The sequence below is a fragment of the Esox lucius genome, chromosome 19 (assembly GCF_011004845.1).
Source record: "Esox lucius isolate fEsoLuc1 chromosome 19, fEsoLuc1.pri, whole genome shotgun sequence".
Lineage (NCBI taxonomy): Eukaryota > Metazoa > Chordata > Actinopteri > Esociformes > Esocidae > Esox > Esox lucius.
In genome coordinates, this window is record NC_047587.1 from 15,841,808 (window position 1) to 15,859,620 (window position 17,813).

Consider the following 17,813-nt stretch of genomic DNA (forward strand, 5'->3'; position numbering starts at 1 on the left):
TTGTGAGGCTAATGAGTTGATTTCAAAGCCAATGTATAGGTCCATCCATATCGTATTTCTATAGGTGACTATCAAAAAATCGAAATATATATTTTTTAAATTCGTCATTTTCACCTAGTGAATAAGGTATGTGTATTATTAACATGATATTAATATAAAAAAATATATATATCACAGTTATCGTGAATAATCGTGATATTTATATCGTGACACCCCTACTATGTACTATAATTTTCACAAGGTTAATGGAAAGAAAGGCTGTGCCATGCTCAATCTGTGTAGTTCATCAAACACTTTCAGACGGTTTCCATACTAGAAAATTAGTTGGATTCAGAGCTGAGTCATATCTTATGGGGTTTGAGATGAAAAACCTGCAATATAAAAGAGTGAAAACTAATCATCCAGTAATCATACATTGTTTACCAAGGAGCAAGGCTATACCAACAAAGAGGCCAATCTGAGGTTGGTGTCGGGTAAGAGAAAAGAGATACTTTTACATTTCAATTATTTAGCAGACCCTCTTATCCAGAACAACCTTCAGGATCAATTAGGGTTAAAGAACTCCAAAAGATTCTTCAGAACGTTCTTTGAGTAACCATTAAAAAGGGATCTTTGAAGAAAAACTTTTAAGAGGGGGCTTTAAAAATATACCATACCATCCCAGCTTCTTTCGCTTATCCGGGGCCGGGTCACGGGGGGAGCAGTCTAAGCAGAGATGCCCAGACTTCCCTCTCCCTAGACACTTCCTCCAGCTCTTCCGGGGGGACACCGAGGCGTTCCCAGGCCAGCCGGGAGACATAGTCCCTCCAGCGTGTCCTAGGTCTTCCCGGGGGTCTCCTCCCGTTGGGACGGGCCCTGAACACCTTCCCAGGAAGGCGAAACAGATGCCCAAGCCACCTCAGCTGACCCCTCTCGATGTGGAGGAGCAGCGGCTCTACTCTGAGCTCCTCCCGGGTGACCGAGCTTCTCACCCTATCTCTAAGGGATCGCCCAGCCACCCTGCGGAGAAAGCTCATTTCGGCCGCCTGTATCCGGGATCTTGTCCTTTCGGTCATGACCCAAAGCTCATGACCATAGGTGAGAGTAGGAACGTAGATTGACCGGTAAATCAAGAGCTTCGCCTTGCGGCTCAGCTCTTTCTTCACCACGACAGACCGATACATCGACCGCATTACTGCAGAAGCTGCACTGATCTGTCCGTCAATCTCCCGTTCCATCCTTCCCTCACTCGTGAACAAGACCCCTAGATACTTAAACTCCTCCACTTGAAGCAGGCACTCTCCACCAACCTGAAGTGGGCAAGCCACCCTTTTCCGATTGAGGACCATGGCCTTGGATTTGGAGGTACTGATTCTCATCCCCACTGCTTCACACTCGGCTGCAAACCGTCCCAGTGCATGCTGAAGGTCTTGGTTTGAAGGGGTTTAAATATATGTTTCCCCACAGTTTTAATGAGAAGAACCCCTAAATGATCCCCATAGCATTTTCTTTTTACAGAGTAGTTACAGTTGTGCTCATAAGTTTGCACAATCTGGCAGAAGTTTAGAAATGTTGGCATTGGTTTTGAAAATATGATTGATCATGCAACAAAAAAGTATTCAATTTAAGGATAGTGATCATATGAAGCCATTTATTATCACATAGTTGTTTGGCTCTTTTTTAAATCATAGTGATAACAGAAATCACCAATTGGCCCTGATCAAAAGTTTACATACAGTACCTTTGAATGTTTGGCATCGTTACAGACACACAAGGTGACACACACGGGTGAAAATGGCAATTAAAGGTGAATTTCCCTCACCTGTGGCTTTTTAAATTGCAGTTAGTGTCTGCGTATAAATAATGAGATTGTTGACTCTCACGTAGATGCACTGAACAGGCTAGATACCACTGAGCCATGGGGAGCAGAAAACTGTCATAAGACCTGCGTAACAAGGTAATGGAACTTTATAAAGATGGAAAAGGATATAAAAAGATATCCAAAGCCTATCCAAAGCAAATGCCAATCAGTATTGTTCAATCACTTATTAAGAAGTGGAAAATTCAGGGATATCTTGATACTAATCCCAGGTCAGGTAGACCAAGAAAGATTTATACCAAAACTGCCAGATGAATTGTTCGGGATACAAAGAAAAACCCACAGGTAACCTCAGGAGAAATACAGGCTGCTCTGGAAAAAGACGGTGTGGTTGTTTAAAGGAGCACAATATGACAATACTTGAACAAAAATGAGCTGCATGGTCGAGAAAGAAGCCTTTTCTTCACCAATGCCACAAAAAAGCCTGGCTGCAATATGCCTGACAACAACCTTGACATACCTCACAGTTTCTGGCACACTGGAATTTGGAATGATGCGACCAAAAGAGCTGTATGGTCACAACCATAAGCGCTATGTTTGGAGCGGGGTCAACAAGGCCTATAGTGAACAGAATACCATCCCCACGGTGAAGTATGGTGGTGGCTCCCTGACGTTTTGGGGCTATGTGAGCTCTACAGGCACAGGGAATCTTGTGAAAATTGATGGCAAGATGAATGCAGCATGTTATCAGAAAATACTGGCAAACAATTTGCATTCTTCTGCACGAAATCTGCGCATTGGACACTCTTGGACTTTCCAGCACAACAATGAACCTAATCACAAGGCCAAGTTGACCCCCCATTGGTTACAGCAGAAAAAGGTGAAGGTTCTGGAGTGGCCATCACAGTCTCCTGACCGTAATATGATCGAGCCATGGGGAGATCTCATACGTTTGGTTCATGCAAGACGATCAAAGACATTGCATGACCTGGAGGTATTTTGCCAAGACGAATGGGCAGCTATACCACCTACAAGAATTTGGGGCATCATAGGCAATTACTAAAAAGACAGCAAAATGTCATTGATTTTAAAGGGGGCAGGCAATACTCAGTATTAAGAATTAAGGTTATGCAGACCTTTGAACAGGGTTAATTTTCTTCTTTGTTGCCATGTTTTGTTTTATAATTGGCCATTCTGCTATGACCTACAGTTGAATGTGAAACACATAAGAAATAAAAGACATGTGTTTTGCCTGCTCACTACCACTAGAATTGGTACATTACAAATTCTCCAAGGGTTTGTAAACTTTTGAGCACAACTGTAGTTGATGTGTTGGCATCTAGTAATATTCTCTGGCATACTTAAAGTTAGGGGACATAATGGACTAAACAAACTCACAAACTAATTGCCATCTGAAAACTGATGCTTTCTTTTTATGCATCAACACAGACAGTAACATAAAGTCTAGCCTCACCATGACAAAAGGTGCAAGCCAGACCTAAACATGTTGGCCTTTGTCTTTGCCATCTGACTAGAGTTAAGACCACCCTTTAGGTAATTTATGAAATAACTGTGGTAATACCTCACATCTCAAAATGGGACTACTAAATGTGAGATCAGTCCCCCTTTCAATTACATTCAAAGCAAGAGTGATACTGACTAAAGCCAAGCGTGTGTCTGCATTTCGATAGGAGGGAAAGCAATTCTAATGAAATCATGGTATCCCGCTCAAACATATCCCACATGTTTATTTACCAAAAGCAAAACTTGCCAATTTAGTTGTTTAGAGCAAACAACACACTGTTTGTCCTGGCAGCTGAAATCGTACCTACCTTCCAATCATGGATAATTACAAAAACATAGGCTACTTTTGTCAGTCAACCCACCCGCCACAAACCCCCCTTCACCCAGACAATATTTGATTACACTAAACCCACCCGACCTCTGGATACACTTTCCCTAATGCACACACGACTGTACAGAACGTTTGAAATGTGTTTGCTAAATTTAAATATATTACTATTCTAGGATGGCCCAAACACTTTCCCTCTTTGCTGTATAGCCAATATTGGACTTGACCTGAACTTCCTCCAAAATGTTTTTAACAGCCCATCAAAAATGCAATCTTGCAACAGTTTGGATCCAAGCAAATATGGTATTTACATTTCATAAAAACACAAAGGGCGCTTTAGATGCTCAATCTAATTTGTGCTGATTACTTACTTCTTTTCGACAGTCCTGATTTGTGCTCTATAAACACACTATAAAACTATAAAAGCTGACACTGTAAAAGCTGACAATGACAAAATGCTAAAGTAAATGCAGAATTTGGCTATTATTATTATTATCATTACACTCAAGGTATGCTATTCTACAGTGGGGAGAACAAGTATTTGATACACTGAAATCCAGAAAATCACATTGTATGATATTTAAATAATTAATTGACATAAGTATTTGATCACCTACCAACCAGTAAGAATTCCGGCTCTCACAGATCTGTTAGTTTTTCTTTAAGAAGCCCTCCTGTTCTCCACTCATTATCTGTATTAACTGCACCTGTTTGAACTCGTTACATGTATAAAAAACACCTGTCCACACACTCAATCCAACAGACTCCAACCTCTCCACAATGGCCAAGACCAGAGAGCTGTGTAAGGACATCAGGGACAAAATTGTAGACCTGCACAAGGCTGGGATGGGCTACAGGACAATAGGCAAGCAGCTTGGTGAGAAGGCAACAACTGTTGGCGCAATTATTAGAAAATGGAAGAAGTTCAAGATAACAGTCAATCTCCCTTGGTCTGGGGCTCCATGCAAGATCTCACCTTGTGGGGCATCAATGATCATGAGGAAGGTGAGCGATCAGCCCAGAACTACACGGCGGGACCTGGTCAATGACCTGAAGAGAGCTGGAACCACAGTCTCAAAGAAAACCATTAGTAACACACTACGCTGTCATGGATTAAAATCCTGCAGCGCACGTAAGGTCCCCCTGCTCAAGCCAGCGCATGTCCAGGCCCGTCTGAAGTTTGCCAATGACCATCTGGATGATCCAGAGGAGGAATGGGAGAAGGTCATGTGGTCTGATGAGTCAAAAATAGAGCTTTTTGGTCTAAACTCCACTTGCTGTTTTTGGAGAAAGAAGAAGGATGAGTACAACCCCAAGAACACCATCCCAACTGTGAAGCATGGAGGTGGAAACACCTTTGCTTTTCTACAAAGGGGACAGGATGACTGCACCGTATTGAGGGGAGGATGGATGGGGCCATGTATCGCAAGATCTTGGCCAACAACCTCCTTCCCTCAGTAAGAGCATTGACGATGGATCATGGCTAGGTCTTCCAGCATGACAACGACCCGAAACGCACAGCCAGGGCAACTAAGGAGTGGCTCCGTAAGAAGCATCTCAAGGTCCTGGAGTGGCCTAGCCAGTCTCCAGACCTGAACCCAATAGAAAATCTTTGGAGGGAGCTGAAAGTCTGTATTGCCCAGCAACAGCCCAGAAACCTGAAGGATCTGGAGAAGGTTTGTTTGGAGGAGTGGGCCAAAATCCCTGCTGCAGTGTGTGCAAACCTGGTCAAGAACTACAGGAAACGTATGATCTCTGTAATTGCAAACAAAGGTTTCTGTACCAAATATTAAGTTCTGCTTTTCTGATGTATCAAATACTTATGTCATGCAAGAAAATGCAAATTAATTACTTAAAAATCATACAATGGGATTTTTGGATTTTTGTTTTAGATTCCTTCACTCACATTTGAAGAATACCCCAGTTTGGGGTTAAGTAAAAAAAACAAAAAAAAACATTAGTAAGTAATCAATGCAATGTATTTCAAAAAGTCCTTCTTACATCAGAAGTTGTCAAAAAGGCCTTTTACAGATACCCAGCCTGAATTCCAAAAGAGCAACCAATAACAAGAATTGATGCACAGTGGCTAAGAAAAAGTCCTTAGTAGGGTCAGAACCTAGGAAGAAAGCCAGAGATAATTGTATTTAATGTACTGTATACTGAATAGCCCAATCATATAATAATCTGTATTGAAGTAGAAAGCAAATACTTAATGTATTCCATCCCTATATGTTGTTTACTCTTAGCAGCACAATTACATTACACCAAATACAATTCTGAGTATGTACAGAAGGTACTAATTGAAGATAATTTTGAAAGTTATCGGTTGGGAACACTCCTAACCATGAATTAAAGCAGTTATGCAAACAATCACATTGTTGGATTCTGTAATAGATAGTTACTTATATGGTAACATTCTATTTCTTCTTCTTATGCTTTTTAATTGAAAAGTAATCAAAACATATTTTTGAACAGATAACTAGTGAATCTATTTCATTTAATCACTACGTCTTACAATCCTGGTAAAGTGTTATTGTTGGTGTTAAGGTAAAATGGTTAGGAATACAGATCCATCTAAAAATAAATGAATGTTGTAGGGAAAAAAAATCTGTCATTCAAATCAAAAAGTGACACCTTCATATATTCTAGATTAATTACATATAAAGTGAAATATTTCAAGGTTTTTTGTTTCAATCTTGATGATTACGACTTACAGCACATGGAAATAAAAAATCCAGTATCTCAAAATATTTGAATAAAAAATGTATAATACAGAAATGTCGACCAGAGAAGAGCTCCTTAAGTGTAATGAATCTAGAATATATGAAGGTATCACTTTTTGATTTGAATTATGGGGAAAAAAGTAACTTTTCCACAATATTCAAAATTGTTTAGATGCACCTGTAGGTATTTATTCAGAATGGTTAAGGTAAGGATAAGATTTGAGAAGGATCTACATGAATTCAAACTCACAACATTGGGTCAAAGTCAGCAACATAACCATCCATTCAGCATCCCTGTCCAGAAGACTGGTCTGTGTGTTTACATTTGTCTGTGCAAGTGAGCATTATTTCTTATGTGCCACAGGCTGAGGGATGGTTTCCTCTGGGTTGACAGATCAACGCTCTGTAATCATGGTGGGTGGTGATTGGAAGGTAAACACAGCAGGCATACGTCTGTACAGCTGTTTACCTACCTTGAGCTACTGCCTTTACGGATTTAATGACAGGCAAGTGCCCGTGCCTGTGATAAATGTACAAGCAAATGTCAAAACAGCTGGCCAATTCTTCATCAGCCTCATCTCCAGTCAGACTAACTGCTTAGCATTGTCGGAATGCTCAAGCACACATACACAAAAGGCATTCTTCATTCAATAACCAGATTTCTCTTGTCTAGTGTGTATTTCATGAAGCATCACACCAGATCGATTTAAAATTAGACATTTTTCCAGGAGGGGAAAACGGACTTGGAAAATTGGCTACTAGGGGCAATGACGACTGTAACTGGAGTTCAACAGACAATTTCCTAAGGTTTTATTGTTTCAAACAATGGGTGTGTGGTTAAGCCACAAATTCTAATTCCAAGTGTTGCATTTTCAATCAAAGCAGCATGTAAATGAGTTATTTGTTTTAAGCCTTTTTTTTGCCTTAACCCATAACACATGGAAATTAACAAAGAAAACGAACCTTATTAAGGTTAGCTATTCACATCAATGAGAGCTGTTGAGGCAACATTTCAATGGAAATAATATTTAGGTGCAATTTAATACACACATTTGCAATGGTGACGTATTGTGTCGACTGCTAATTGGCTTAGGGCTACAAAAGCTAACTAACATAGCTGATCAAGCTAGTCCACATACCATACACAAAACCAGTACAGCACACATAAAGTTGAACATTGATACCATAATGTCAGTTAGGTGTTGTAGTTTGAAAAGGCCACTAGAACATGACAACCCTCAATTAGTACAACTCCATTTCCCCAAAAAGTTGGGACGCTAGGTAAAATGGAAATAAAAACAGAATGCAATGATGTGCAAAACATTGAAACCCTATATTCAATAGAAAATAGGACAAAGACAACAAATCAAATGTTGAAACAGAGAAATATTATTGTTTCTTGAAAAATAAATGCCCGCTTTGAATTTGATGCTAAAACATTTAATCCCTATTTTAAGGTGCTTACCAGGTGCAGTGGTTAGGTAGCAGCTCAGATTATATATTTTTGACAGAGTATGGAGTGATAAGTGTCTGGTTGGAGTTATGCAATTTGTTCTAGTCACTGGCATCAGAGAACTGAACATTTTTGAATTAAAGTGTATGGTATCTACTAGAGTACAGACATCTATTGGGTAAGCAGAAATTGTGGAGTGAGCTGGGGTTGAAGTGGTGATGAACCAAAGAGAGACTTGCAGATAGGTTGGTCCCGAGGGGCCAGGCATTGTGTACTCAGCGAGGGTCAGTTTACCAGAGCACAAAGATCACAGTGGCTAGTATTGTAGGGGGCATAGTTGACGAAGCAAATAGCGCTGTGATGAACGACATACAGTTGTGCTCATAAGTTCGCATACCCTGGCAGAAATTGTGAAATTGTGGCATTGATTTTGAAATGACTGAATGACTGACTGACCATTCAAAAACAAAACAGTATTTTATTTAAGGATAGTGATCATATGAAGCCATTTATTATCACATAGTTGTTTGGCTCCTTGGTTAAGTTACCAGAAAGAAGCCTTTACTGTGCCAACGCCACAAAAATCATGGTTAAAATATGCCTGACAACACTTTGACACACCTCACAGCTTCTGGCAGATTGTAATGTGGAGTGACGGGACAAAAATAGGTCACAACCATAAGCGCTATGTTTGGAGAGGGGTCAACAAGACCTATAGTGAACAGAATACCATCCCTACTGTGAAGCATGGCGGTGGCTCACTAATGTTTTGGGGGTGGGTGAGCTCTAAAGGCACGGGAAATCTTCTGGAAATTAATGGCAAGATGAATGCAACATGCTATCAGAAAATACTGGCAGACAATTTGCATTCTTCTGCACGAAAGCTGCGCATGGGATGCTCTTAGACTTTCCAGCACCACAATGACCCTAAGCACAAGGCCAAGTTGACCCTCCAGTGGTTACAGCAGAAAAAGTTGAAGGTTCTGGAGTGGTCATCACAGTCTCCTGACCTCAATATCATTGAGCCACTCTGGGGATATCTCTAACATGCGGTTCATACAAGACGATTTCTGCAAAAGTGTATAAATGTATAATATATTGAGGTGACTGTTAACAGAAACACAGTGAATTACAGAACATGGTGAATAATTTTTTTTCAATATGTTTCTGAATTCGATTTTAGATCAGAGGAAGGTATAGCTACACGCCACAGTCTGTCTTGCGTTGGATCAACTCTGCCAACTTGATGTAACCCAGGGACTGTAGCAATTTCTTTATCAAATTTTTCCAAAAGGAGTACCAGGCATCCTAAACAGAAGAGTTAACACCGATTCTAGGAAAGTGTTCAGAAACCATGTCATGTAGAATGTTATGCTTAAAAATAATGAGAGAAGGGCGTTTGTCTAAGTTAATATAGCCAACATAGCAGCAGGAAGAAGGGCTGCTTGGGCTGCTGTAGCCCCTGCTGATGAGATTCAAAAAGCCACATTTAGTTTGTATTGTCTGATATGTGTACTACCAATTTGCTTTTTTCCGAAGCCACACTGCCGGAATAGGTGTAATGCGCTCACGAAACAAACATTGTGCCAAGTTGACATATCTGGTACGAATCTGAGTTGTGTGTGGTTAAAGCTAAAAAATGCTTCATTTAATTGGTTCTACTGTAGCTAAGGTCCACTAGCTAATTCACCTATCTCCTACACAGTTAGAGTGGAGGGTCAACCGGGGGACTTCTCAGATTATCCGACAGAAATTAAACAGGCACAAATTCTAACATTGTTACATATTTTACAAGTTACTGTATTGTTGTTATCCTTTATTTTTAATACTGCACTATAGTTTAAACAAGCTGGTTCCCAATTAAATGTTTGCTTGTTTAAATTCAACTGATCCCAATGATACTTTTCAAATATCCTACTGTGATGATGAGGGTAGGATGAAATGACCTCTGATATACAGCAGGGACAGTTGGAAGGGCAGTGCTACATTAACCCTCAATGACTGAATTTTGAGATCAGGTCCTTCAACTTTGCCATCATTCATAGTCTACAGGAGATAGAAGCCTCACCGCTTGGCCTGGTGCTCCTCCCTGGGCTACAGCTGCCAGTCCTGCCCCAGGCTGCTCCTCGACCTGGTCTAGTTGGCCCAGTTGTTGTGTAATGCAGGCCATCTCCTCTTGGAGCCTCTCGGTGTGGACAGTGATCTCCGCAATCTTCTCTGCAGCGGCAGCAGTAAGGAAGGCTTCCTTCAGGTCCACCAGATGGAGGGTCCTTTTCTCTTCCAGACGAACCAGTCGGTGAAGTTCATCAAACTGACTGTTTACATACGCCTCCAACTGCTCTGTTGACATCTGGAGGGGAAAAAGTAAAGGATATATGGCGACAGCGAGAAATCATAAATGTTTTGGTTTAAAAAATAGTTATTCTGGAGAGGTCAAGTGCAGTTTATAAATATTTTGATAGTGACAAAAGTTTTGGGACATGGGCATCTTCACCACTTTGTTGCATCCCCTCTTCCTTTAACTAGTGATGGCCATTCGAGGCTTCATTAACGTTATTTTAGCAGCAGGATATTATGCTGGCAGCACTTAGATTTTCTTTATCACAGCCATCATTGAAATGTATAAGGCAATGTAGTTAACAATCTAGTCTGTGAAAAAGAACAGACAAGAATAACATTGGAACGGACATCAAACATAAAATGTACAGACTTGATTGTTAACTATATTACCTTATATATTTCAAAGAGGGCTTTTATTTTGAAAAATTAAATCTGAGTTAGCACTGCTAGCATAATATCCTGCTGCTTGAAGAATGGTAATGAAGCCTCGAACGGCCATCACTACTTTTACTCTGTAAGCGTTTGGGAGCTGAGGAGACTAATTGCTGTAGTTTTGAAAGTGCTATGTTTTCCCATTCTTGCTTGTTATAGGATGGCAGCTATTCAACAGTTCAGGGTCTCCTTTGTCGTATTTTTCATTTCATAATGCGTCAAATGTTTTCAATAAGTGACAGGTCTGGACCCAGACTCTTTTACTATGGTGCCCATGCTGTTGTAATATGTGAAGAACGTGGTTTGGCATTGACTAGCTGAAATAAGCATGGCCTTCCCTGAAAAAGACGTCACCTGGACGGCAGCATATGTTGCTCCAAAACCTGTTTATATTGTTAAGCATTAATGGTGCCTTCACAAATGTGCACTTTGCAAGTCACCAATACCATCACAGAGGTGTCTTTTGAACTGTGCGCTAATAACAAGCCGAATGGTCCCTCTCCTCTCTAGTTTGGAGGATGCGGCATCCATGATTCCCAAAAATGTGATTCATCAGACCAAAGGACAGTTTTCCAATTTGCCTCAGTTCATCTTAAATGAGCTTGGGCTGCAGCGTTTCTGGATCTTACTTATATAATGGATTCGTCTTTGCATCTTAGAGCATTAACTTGAATTTGTGGATACAGTGAGGTACAGTGTTCACAGAGTTATTGTTTCATATTAAATATAATGTGCTGGAGTACAGAGCCAAAACAACAGAACTTGTTTCAATGTCCAAATACTTAACTGCAATGATGTGAGAAAAGCTGAAGAGATGAGAGGAGTGAAGAATGAAAGGTTGCAACAGTTGCACTGCCATTCTATAGAGCGGGGGTATTCAACTCTTACTCTGCACGGTCAGGAGCCTACTGTTCTACCTGATTAGAGGACTGCATTGAAAAAATGGATTGGAACTGCTCTCAAGGTCTAGAGTTGAATTTAAGGGCTAATGACAATCAACGTTGATAAAAAGTGTTGTTTTGTGTTGTTGTTTTGGCCAATTACATTTGCTCCACAGACTCCACAGACTATAAAGCACCCCTAAGATGCAGCCGAACGTGATAGAGTTAGTGTGCCAGTAATATAAAATAAGACAGGAAGAAGATAATAGATGGAGAAGGAAATAAAGAAAGAAAGCGAGAGGGTTCAGTAAGGTGAGGAGATAATGAACTTGAAGGAACTACCCTTGTGGGATATGAATCATTAAGATATAGACATAAAACTCAGGAACAGAAACAGAGATGGAAAGACTGAGTGCATAAATGTAGAAGTAAAAAATAGATGAGAAGACTATAAAAGAACAGAGGAGGATGGTGTATAAGACTACAGCCAAAGGTGACACAGAGGAGGAAGAGGAGAAAGTGAGAGAGGAATGGGTTAATTGCCTTAAACTTAAACCTCATAGTGTTAAGTCTCTCTCCCTCTCTTTCTCACCCTCTCTTCCTCTCCCTGAGATTAATGATCTTTCCCTCTTTATGTGCCATATGGTTGCTGCGTGGCTCCAGCCTGGCTTGTTGGTGCTCCTCCCCAGGCCCTCCTCCACAGCTCCAGTCTGCAGATAGAGACCTCAGAGGCCCTCTGCATCGCCGCTATACCATCTGTTTGGCTTTCAGGACAATTGAACTGCTTTCTGAGATTCACTTTTAATCCATTTCCTAGCTCTCCAGGCCGCCAGGCGCTCTTTAGCTACGACTCATTAGAACATGACACATCCACTAACAGGCCCCTAGCTGGGATGCCTCCGCCTACATCACAACACGCCAGGGCCGCCAGTGAAGTGTTGAGGAGTGCTGCCCGACCTGGGGTCAAAGTTCTCTGTCACTCCCACCCCGGGTGAATACCCTCACATCACTTCCCCTCATCACTTGGCCTCGCTTTTGTTCCTTCCGCTCTCCGCTAAACTTCTCCAAGGAAGCTGATTCACAAAAGTCGGCATAGCTGGGGCCATTGGAGACCAACGTCTTGTCAGTTCGAATTTCTGCCCAAAGCAGTCAGATTCTCCGAATTACCCCTAATTTGAACATTTTCAGAAAAATGCACATGACTCATTCAGATTCCAGGTAAATCAAATATAAGTAAATTAGTGAATTTGATGCCAGCAACACATTTCAAAATATCAGTTAATCAGTAAAGTAGATGTATCCAATGGATGTATCCAATGGATAGATAAAAGGGTAAGGTACTTCCTTCAGCTTCAGAAAAACAACAATTACTGAAAGACTTTAAATTATTTAATATCTCACCCATACAGGTATGGAGATACAACTTTCTATTTACATTTGCAAATTGAAAATATTGCGCAGAGTAAGAATTTTGGGGAAAACTAGGTAAAGATTATATACGCTAACGTGAAAAATATTGGGGTCACTTAGAAATGTCCTTGTTTTTGAAAGAAAAGCAAATTTTTGTCCATTAAAATACAACCCCATTTCCAAAAAGTTGGGAAGCTGTATGGAATGTTAAGAAAACAGAGTGCAATTATGTGCAAATCATTGAAACCCTATATTCAATAAAAAATAGTACAAAGACAACATTGGCTCCTGTAAATGTATTGTGTTATTAAACAAACCTATACTTTTCTATATATATTTTTGTTGTTAAAGCTTATATATAACATTTTCTAATAGGTTCCTATAGAGATGACATGTACAGCTAAAACCACTTTTCGGTCATTGCCCTTTAGATTTGCTCTTTTACATTTCGGTGATTATATGAGAATTGATCCTTCTATACCAGAGGTGTCCAACTGGTTCCACGGAGGGAGGAGTGTTTGCAGGTTTTCGCTCTCACCTTGTACTTGATTGATTATTTAGGTCAGTAATTGGTAAGTTTCTACCCTCACCTGGTTGTTTAGGTCTGAACTGGGAACCAATTTATAGGAAAAACCTGCTTGGCCCTCCGTGGAACCAGTTTGACAGCCCTGCTATAGTGTATTCAGAAAATGCTTGCACTGAAACCAGACATTTATTTAATTTAATCCATTTGCCTAGTTGGAGGCATTGATCACAGTGCCTCTTACCCTGTGGACCTACTTGCAATGATTATTTTTCTCCAGCGGTTAATGCTATATACTGATGGAATTAATAAAACACAATTATGTTAACAGTCCTCACCTACAAATGATTTTCCCATTGTAGCTTTTGTTTATATTTCATTGTCACATTTCACTTAGTAGTTATAAATGTGAAACTCTGCTATGGGCGTGGGTTCGAGCCCCGGTCAAGCCACTGCCGATTGTGGCCGGGGCGTCCGGTAGGATTGTGCATATTGGGCTGGTGTCGCCTTGGGGAAGGTAATCGGCATAGGGGATTTCCTTGTGCTAACACGTTCCAGCAACGTCTCTGGCGGGGTGGGCACCTCTGACCTGGCCATGCATATAAGGCAATGTGAGCGAGCGTTCCCTCCAATGTGTTGGCTCACACTGAAATTGTTAAATGAGGAGGTGTTAAGAAGGAGACCGGCTGATTGGACAGGTTTCTGAGGAAGCCTGTGGCGATCTACGACTTTCCTGACTCCACTGGGACTGTTGTAGTGGTGGCACATTGTTGTACAGTGGGGTTGGGAGAAAAAGGTGGTAAAATATAAACTTTATAAAGAAAATAATAATAAAAATAATATGTGAAACTCAGAACATCATTCTTATTAGCATATTATTTACTATTTGTTTATTATGATATTTGTCCAGTTTCAATCTGGGGTGATAAGGGTGGGAATGGTCAGTAATTAGATTTATTGTCCGATTTCTAGCCAAAGAGTTATGCGAAAGCCCTTGATGGATGGCACGTGGAATCTGAGGACCCTTACTGTGGACACTCCGCCTCCACTCTTTGGTCTGTGTTTAATTCCAAGTTATTTTGACTGCAGTAGGTATACATACAGTGGGGAGAACAAGTATTTGATACACTGCCGATTTTACAGGTTTTCACACTTACAAAGCATGTAGAAGTCTGTAATTTTTATCATAGGTACTCTTCAAATGTGAGTGACAGAATCTAAAACAAAAATCAAGAAAATCACATTGTATGATTTTTAAGTAATTAATTTGTATTTTAATTAATTACATAAATATTTGATACATCAGAAAAGCAGAACTTAATATTTGGTACAGAAACCTTTGTTTGCAATTACAGAGATCATACGTTTCCTGTAGTTCTTGACCAGATTTGCACACACTGCAGCAGGGATTTTGGCCCACTCCTCCATACAGACCTTCTCCAGATCCTTTCGGGGCTGTCGCTGGGCAATACGGACTTTCAGCTCCCTCCAAAGATTTTTTATTAGGTTCAAGTCTGGAGACTGGCTCAGCCACTCCAGGACCTTGAGATGCTTCTTATGGAGCCACTCCTTAGTTGCCCTGGCTGTGTGTTTCGGGCCGTTGTCATGCTGGAAGACCCAGCCATGACCCATCTTCAATGCTCTTACTGAGGGAAGGAGGTTGTTGGCCAAGATCTCGCGATACATGGCCCCATCCATCCTCCCCTCAATACGCTGCAGTCGTCCTGTCCCCTTTGCAGAAAAGCATCCCCAAAGAATGATGTTTCCACCTCTGTGCCTCACGGTTGGGATGGTGTTTTTGGATTTGTACTCATCCTTCTCCTTCCTCCAAACACGGTGAGTGGAGTTTAGACCAAAAAGCTCTATATTTGTCTCATCAGACCAGATGACCTTCTCCCATTCCTCCTCTGGATCATCCAGATGTCATTGGCAAACATCAGACGGGCCTGGACATGCGCTGGCTTGAGCAGGGGGACCTTGCGTGCGCTGCAGGATTTTAATCCATGACGGCATAGTGTGTTACTAATGGTTTTCTTTGAGACTGTGGTCCCAGCTCTCTTCAGGTCATTGACCAGGTCCTGCCGTGTAGTTCTGGGCTGATCCCTCACCTTCCTCATGATCATTGATTCCCCACGAGGTGAGATCTTGCATGGAGCCCCAGACTGAGGGAGATTGACCGTCATCTTGAACAGTTGTTGCCTTCTCACCAAGCTGCTTGCCTATTGTCCTGTAGCCCATCCCAGCCTTGTGCAGGTCTACAATTGTATCCCTGATGTCCTTACACAGCTCTCTGGTCTTGGCCATTGTGGAGAGGTTGGAGTCTGTTTGATTGAGTGCGTGGACAGGTGTCTTTTATACAGGAAACAAGTTCAAACAGGTGCAGTTAATACAGGTAATGAGTGGAGAACAGGAGGGCTTCTTAAAGAAAAACTAACAGGCCTGTGAGAGCTGGAATTCTTACTGGTTGGTAGGTGATCAAATACTTATGTCATGCAATAAAATGCAAATTAATTATTTAAAAATCATACAATGTGATTTTCTGGATCTTTGTTTTAGATTCCGTCTCTCACAGTTGAAGTGTACCTATGATAAAAATTACAGACTTCTACATGCTTTGTAAGTAGGAAAACTTGAAAAATCGGCAGTGTATCAAATACTTGTTCTCCCCACGGTATCTAATTCTCCAATTGCTTTTCTATTCAATAAATGTTGACACCACAGCTACCTTTGGTGGATCCTATCGTTATGTCACCTGCACATTAACATTACATTTTTTTTAAAAATGGGAATGGGAATATGCTGTCACGGTTGAAGGAAGGCAGGACACGAGGAGCCGAGGAATAGCTGGGTAACATCCTTTTAACTGTAACAACATAACAACAAAAGGAGAGGCAAACTGCAAACTAATGCACAACACAACTGGCGAAAACTATGATCCACAACAGGAAGCAAAAAGGCCAACTTATATAGGGTCCCCAATAAGGGCCACACCCAGCCAGGACCTGTCACCGCTCCACTCATCATCAAAATCTTCATCTTTTGATGTGAAATAGAACAAGAACAAACATGAACATTAAGAAAAACATTACAGTTAAGTCAATCATTTATTGTTGTAGTAAAAATGGCCACAGTTATTTTAAGTAGTTGTGTTATGTAAATATTGCACAAATATTGGTATAAAAATGAAAAGGTCACTGAGATAAATTCACTGAGATTGAAAATGGAAAATATAAGGGGTGTACTCTTGACAAAGAAAGAAGGTTAATGAACAAAATGCAAGTGTTTTAATAGGTACAGGTCATCTGGATTAGAAGCTATTTAAACAGTTTGTTAACTAGGTAATGGAGTTGTAATAATATATGATTTTTTTAAAAAGTAATGATAATAGGAGATGTACCCTTAAGAAGAGAAATAATCGAACACCCCATACTTATTTGTAGATCTTTAGCTCATATGAGTAGTGTGCTATTAAAAGAATAGCTGTAAAGAAGGATACATTCTTGTAAATTTACCAAATTTGAAAATGGAAATTCTAAGGGGCATAGCATACTCTTGACAAGGGTGGTCAGTGAACACAATACACTCTTTCAGAGAGATAAAGGTACACAACAGACTTTGGTAATATAGTTGTATTGATTCATAAATGTTTTATACAAAATACAGAGAATTGACTGTAGGTGGGGTACCTTTGAGAGAATAGGTACAGCAACACACCAAACTTGGTTTAGCCTATTTGTGTTTTATATATTTTTCAGTAAAAACAAATAATAACACCTTTTATTGTTGTAAATGTGGATAAAAAATAAATGGAACTTTGCACGAAGAAACAAAATGTCTAAACAATGATTTCTGCCGAATGAACTTTGAGACGGTCCCTTAGCCTCATATACATATGATTCCTCCACTGAAAGTAACGTAATGTTTTGAAAACAAGTAATTTTTAGAAAACAGATCGAAACCGACAAACCAACGGGAGTACCTTGCTCTCTACTTTCACCTGATTCAATATAAATCACTGTTATCTTTGTAGGACGATTTTTGGAACATTCTGCAATGGCAAGTCAATCACCTGATCTCAACATGATCGAGCATGCATTTCACTTGCTGAAGACAAAACTTAAGATAAAAAGACCCATGAACAAACAAGAACAAAAAACAACTGTGTATGAAAATGGTTGCAATTTCTAAACAGTACAATATTTTTGTTCAACCCCTTGAATTAAAGCTGAAAGTCTGCACTTCAATTTCATCTCAGTTGTTTCATTTCAAATCCATTGTGGTGGCATACAGAGCCAAAATCATGAAAATTGTGTCAGTGTCCAAATATTCCCGGACCTTACTGTATAAACACACACACACACACACACATTTTTAATTGGAAGACATTTCTAATAATAAGAC

At 40.4% G+C, this 17,813-nt stretch overlaps 1 protein-coding gene across 1 annotated transcript in view; it reads right to left on the bottom strand.

Annotated features, from left to right (window-relative positions):
- The window catches only part of trim44 (tripartite motif containing 44), a 71,303-nt gene that overhangs the window by 34,076 nt on the left and 19,414 nt on the right, over positions 1-17,813 (bottom strand). Inside the window, exon 4 of the mRNA XM_010883674.3 lies at positions 9,895-10,176. Within this exon, the coding sequence (XP_010881976.1) occupies positions 9,895-10,176 (282 nt within the window). The remainder of the gene's footprint in view (positions 1-9,894; positions 10,177-17,813) is intronic.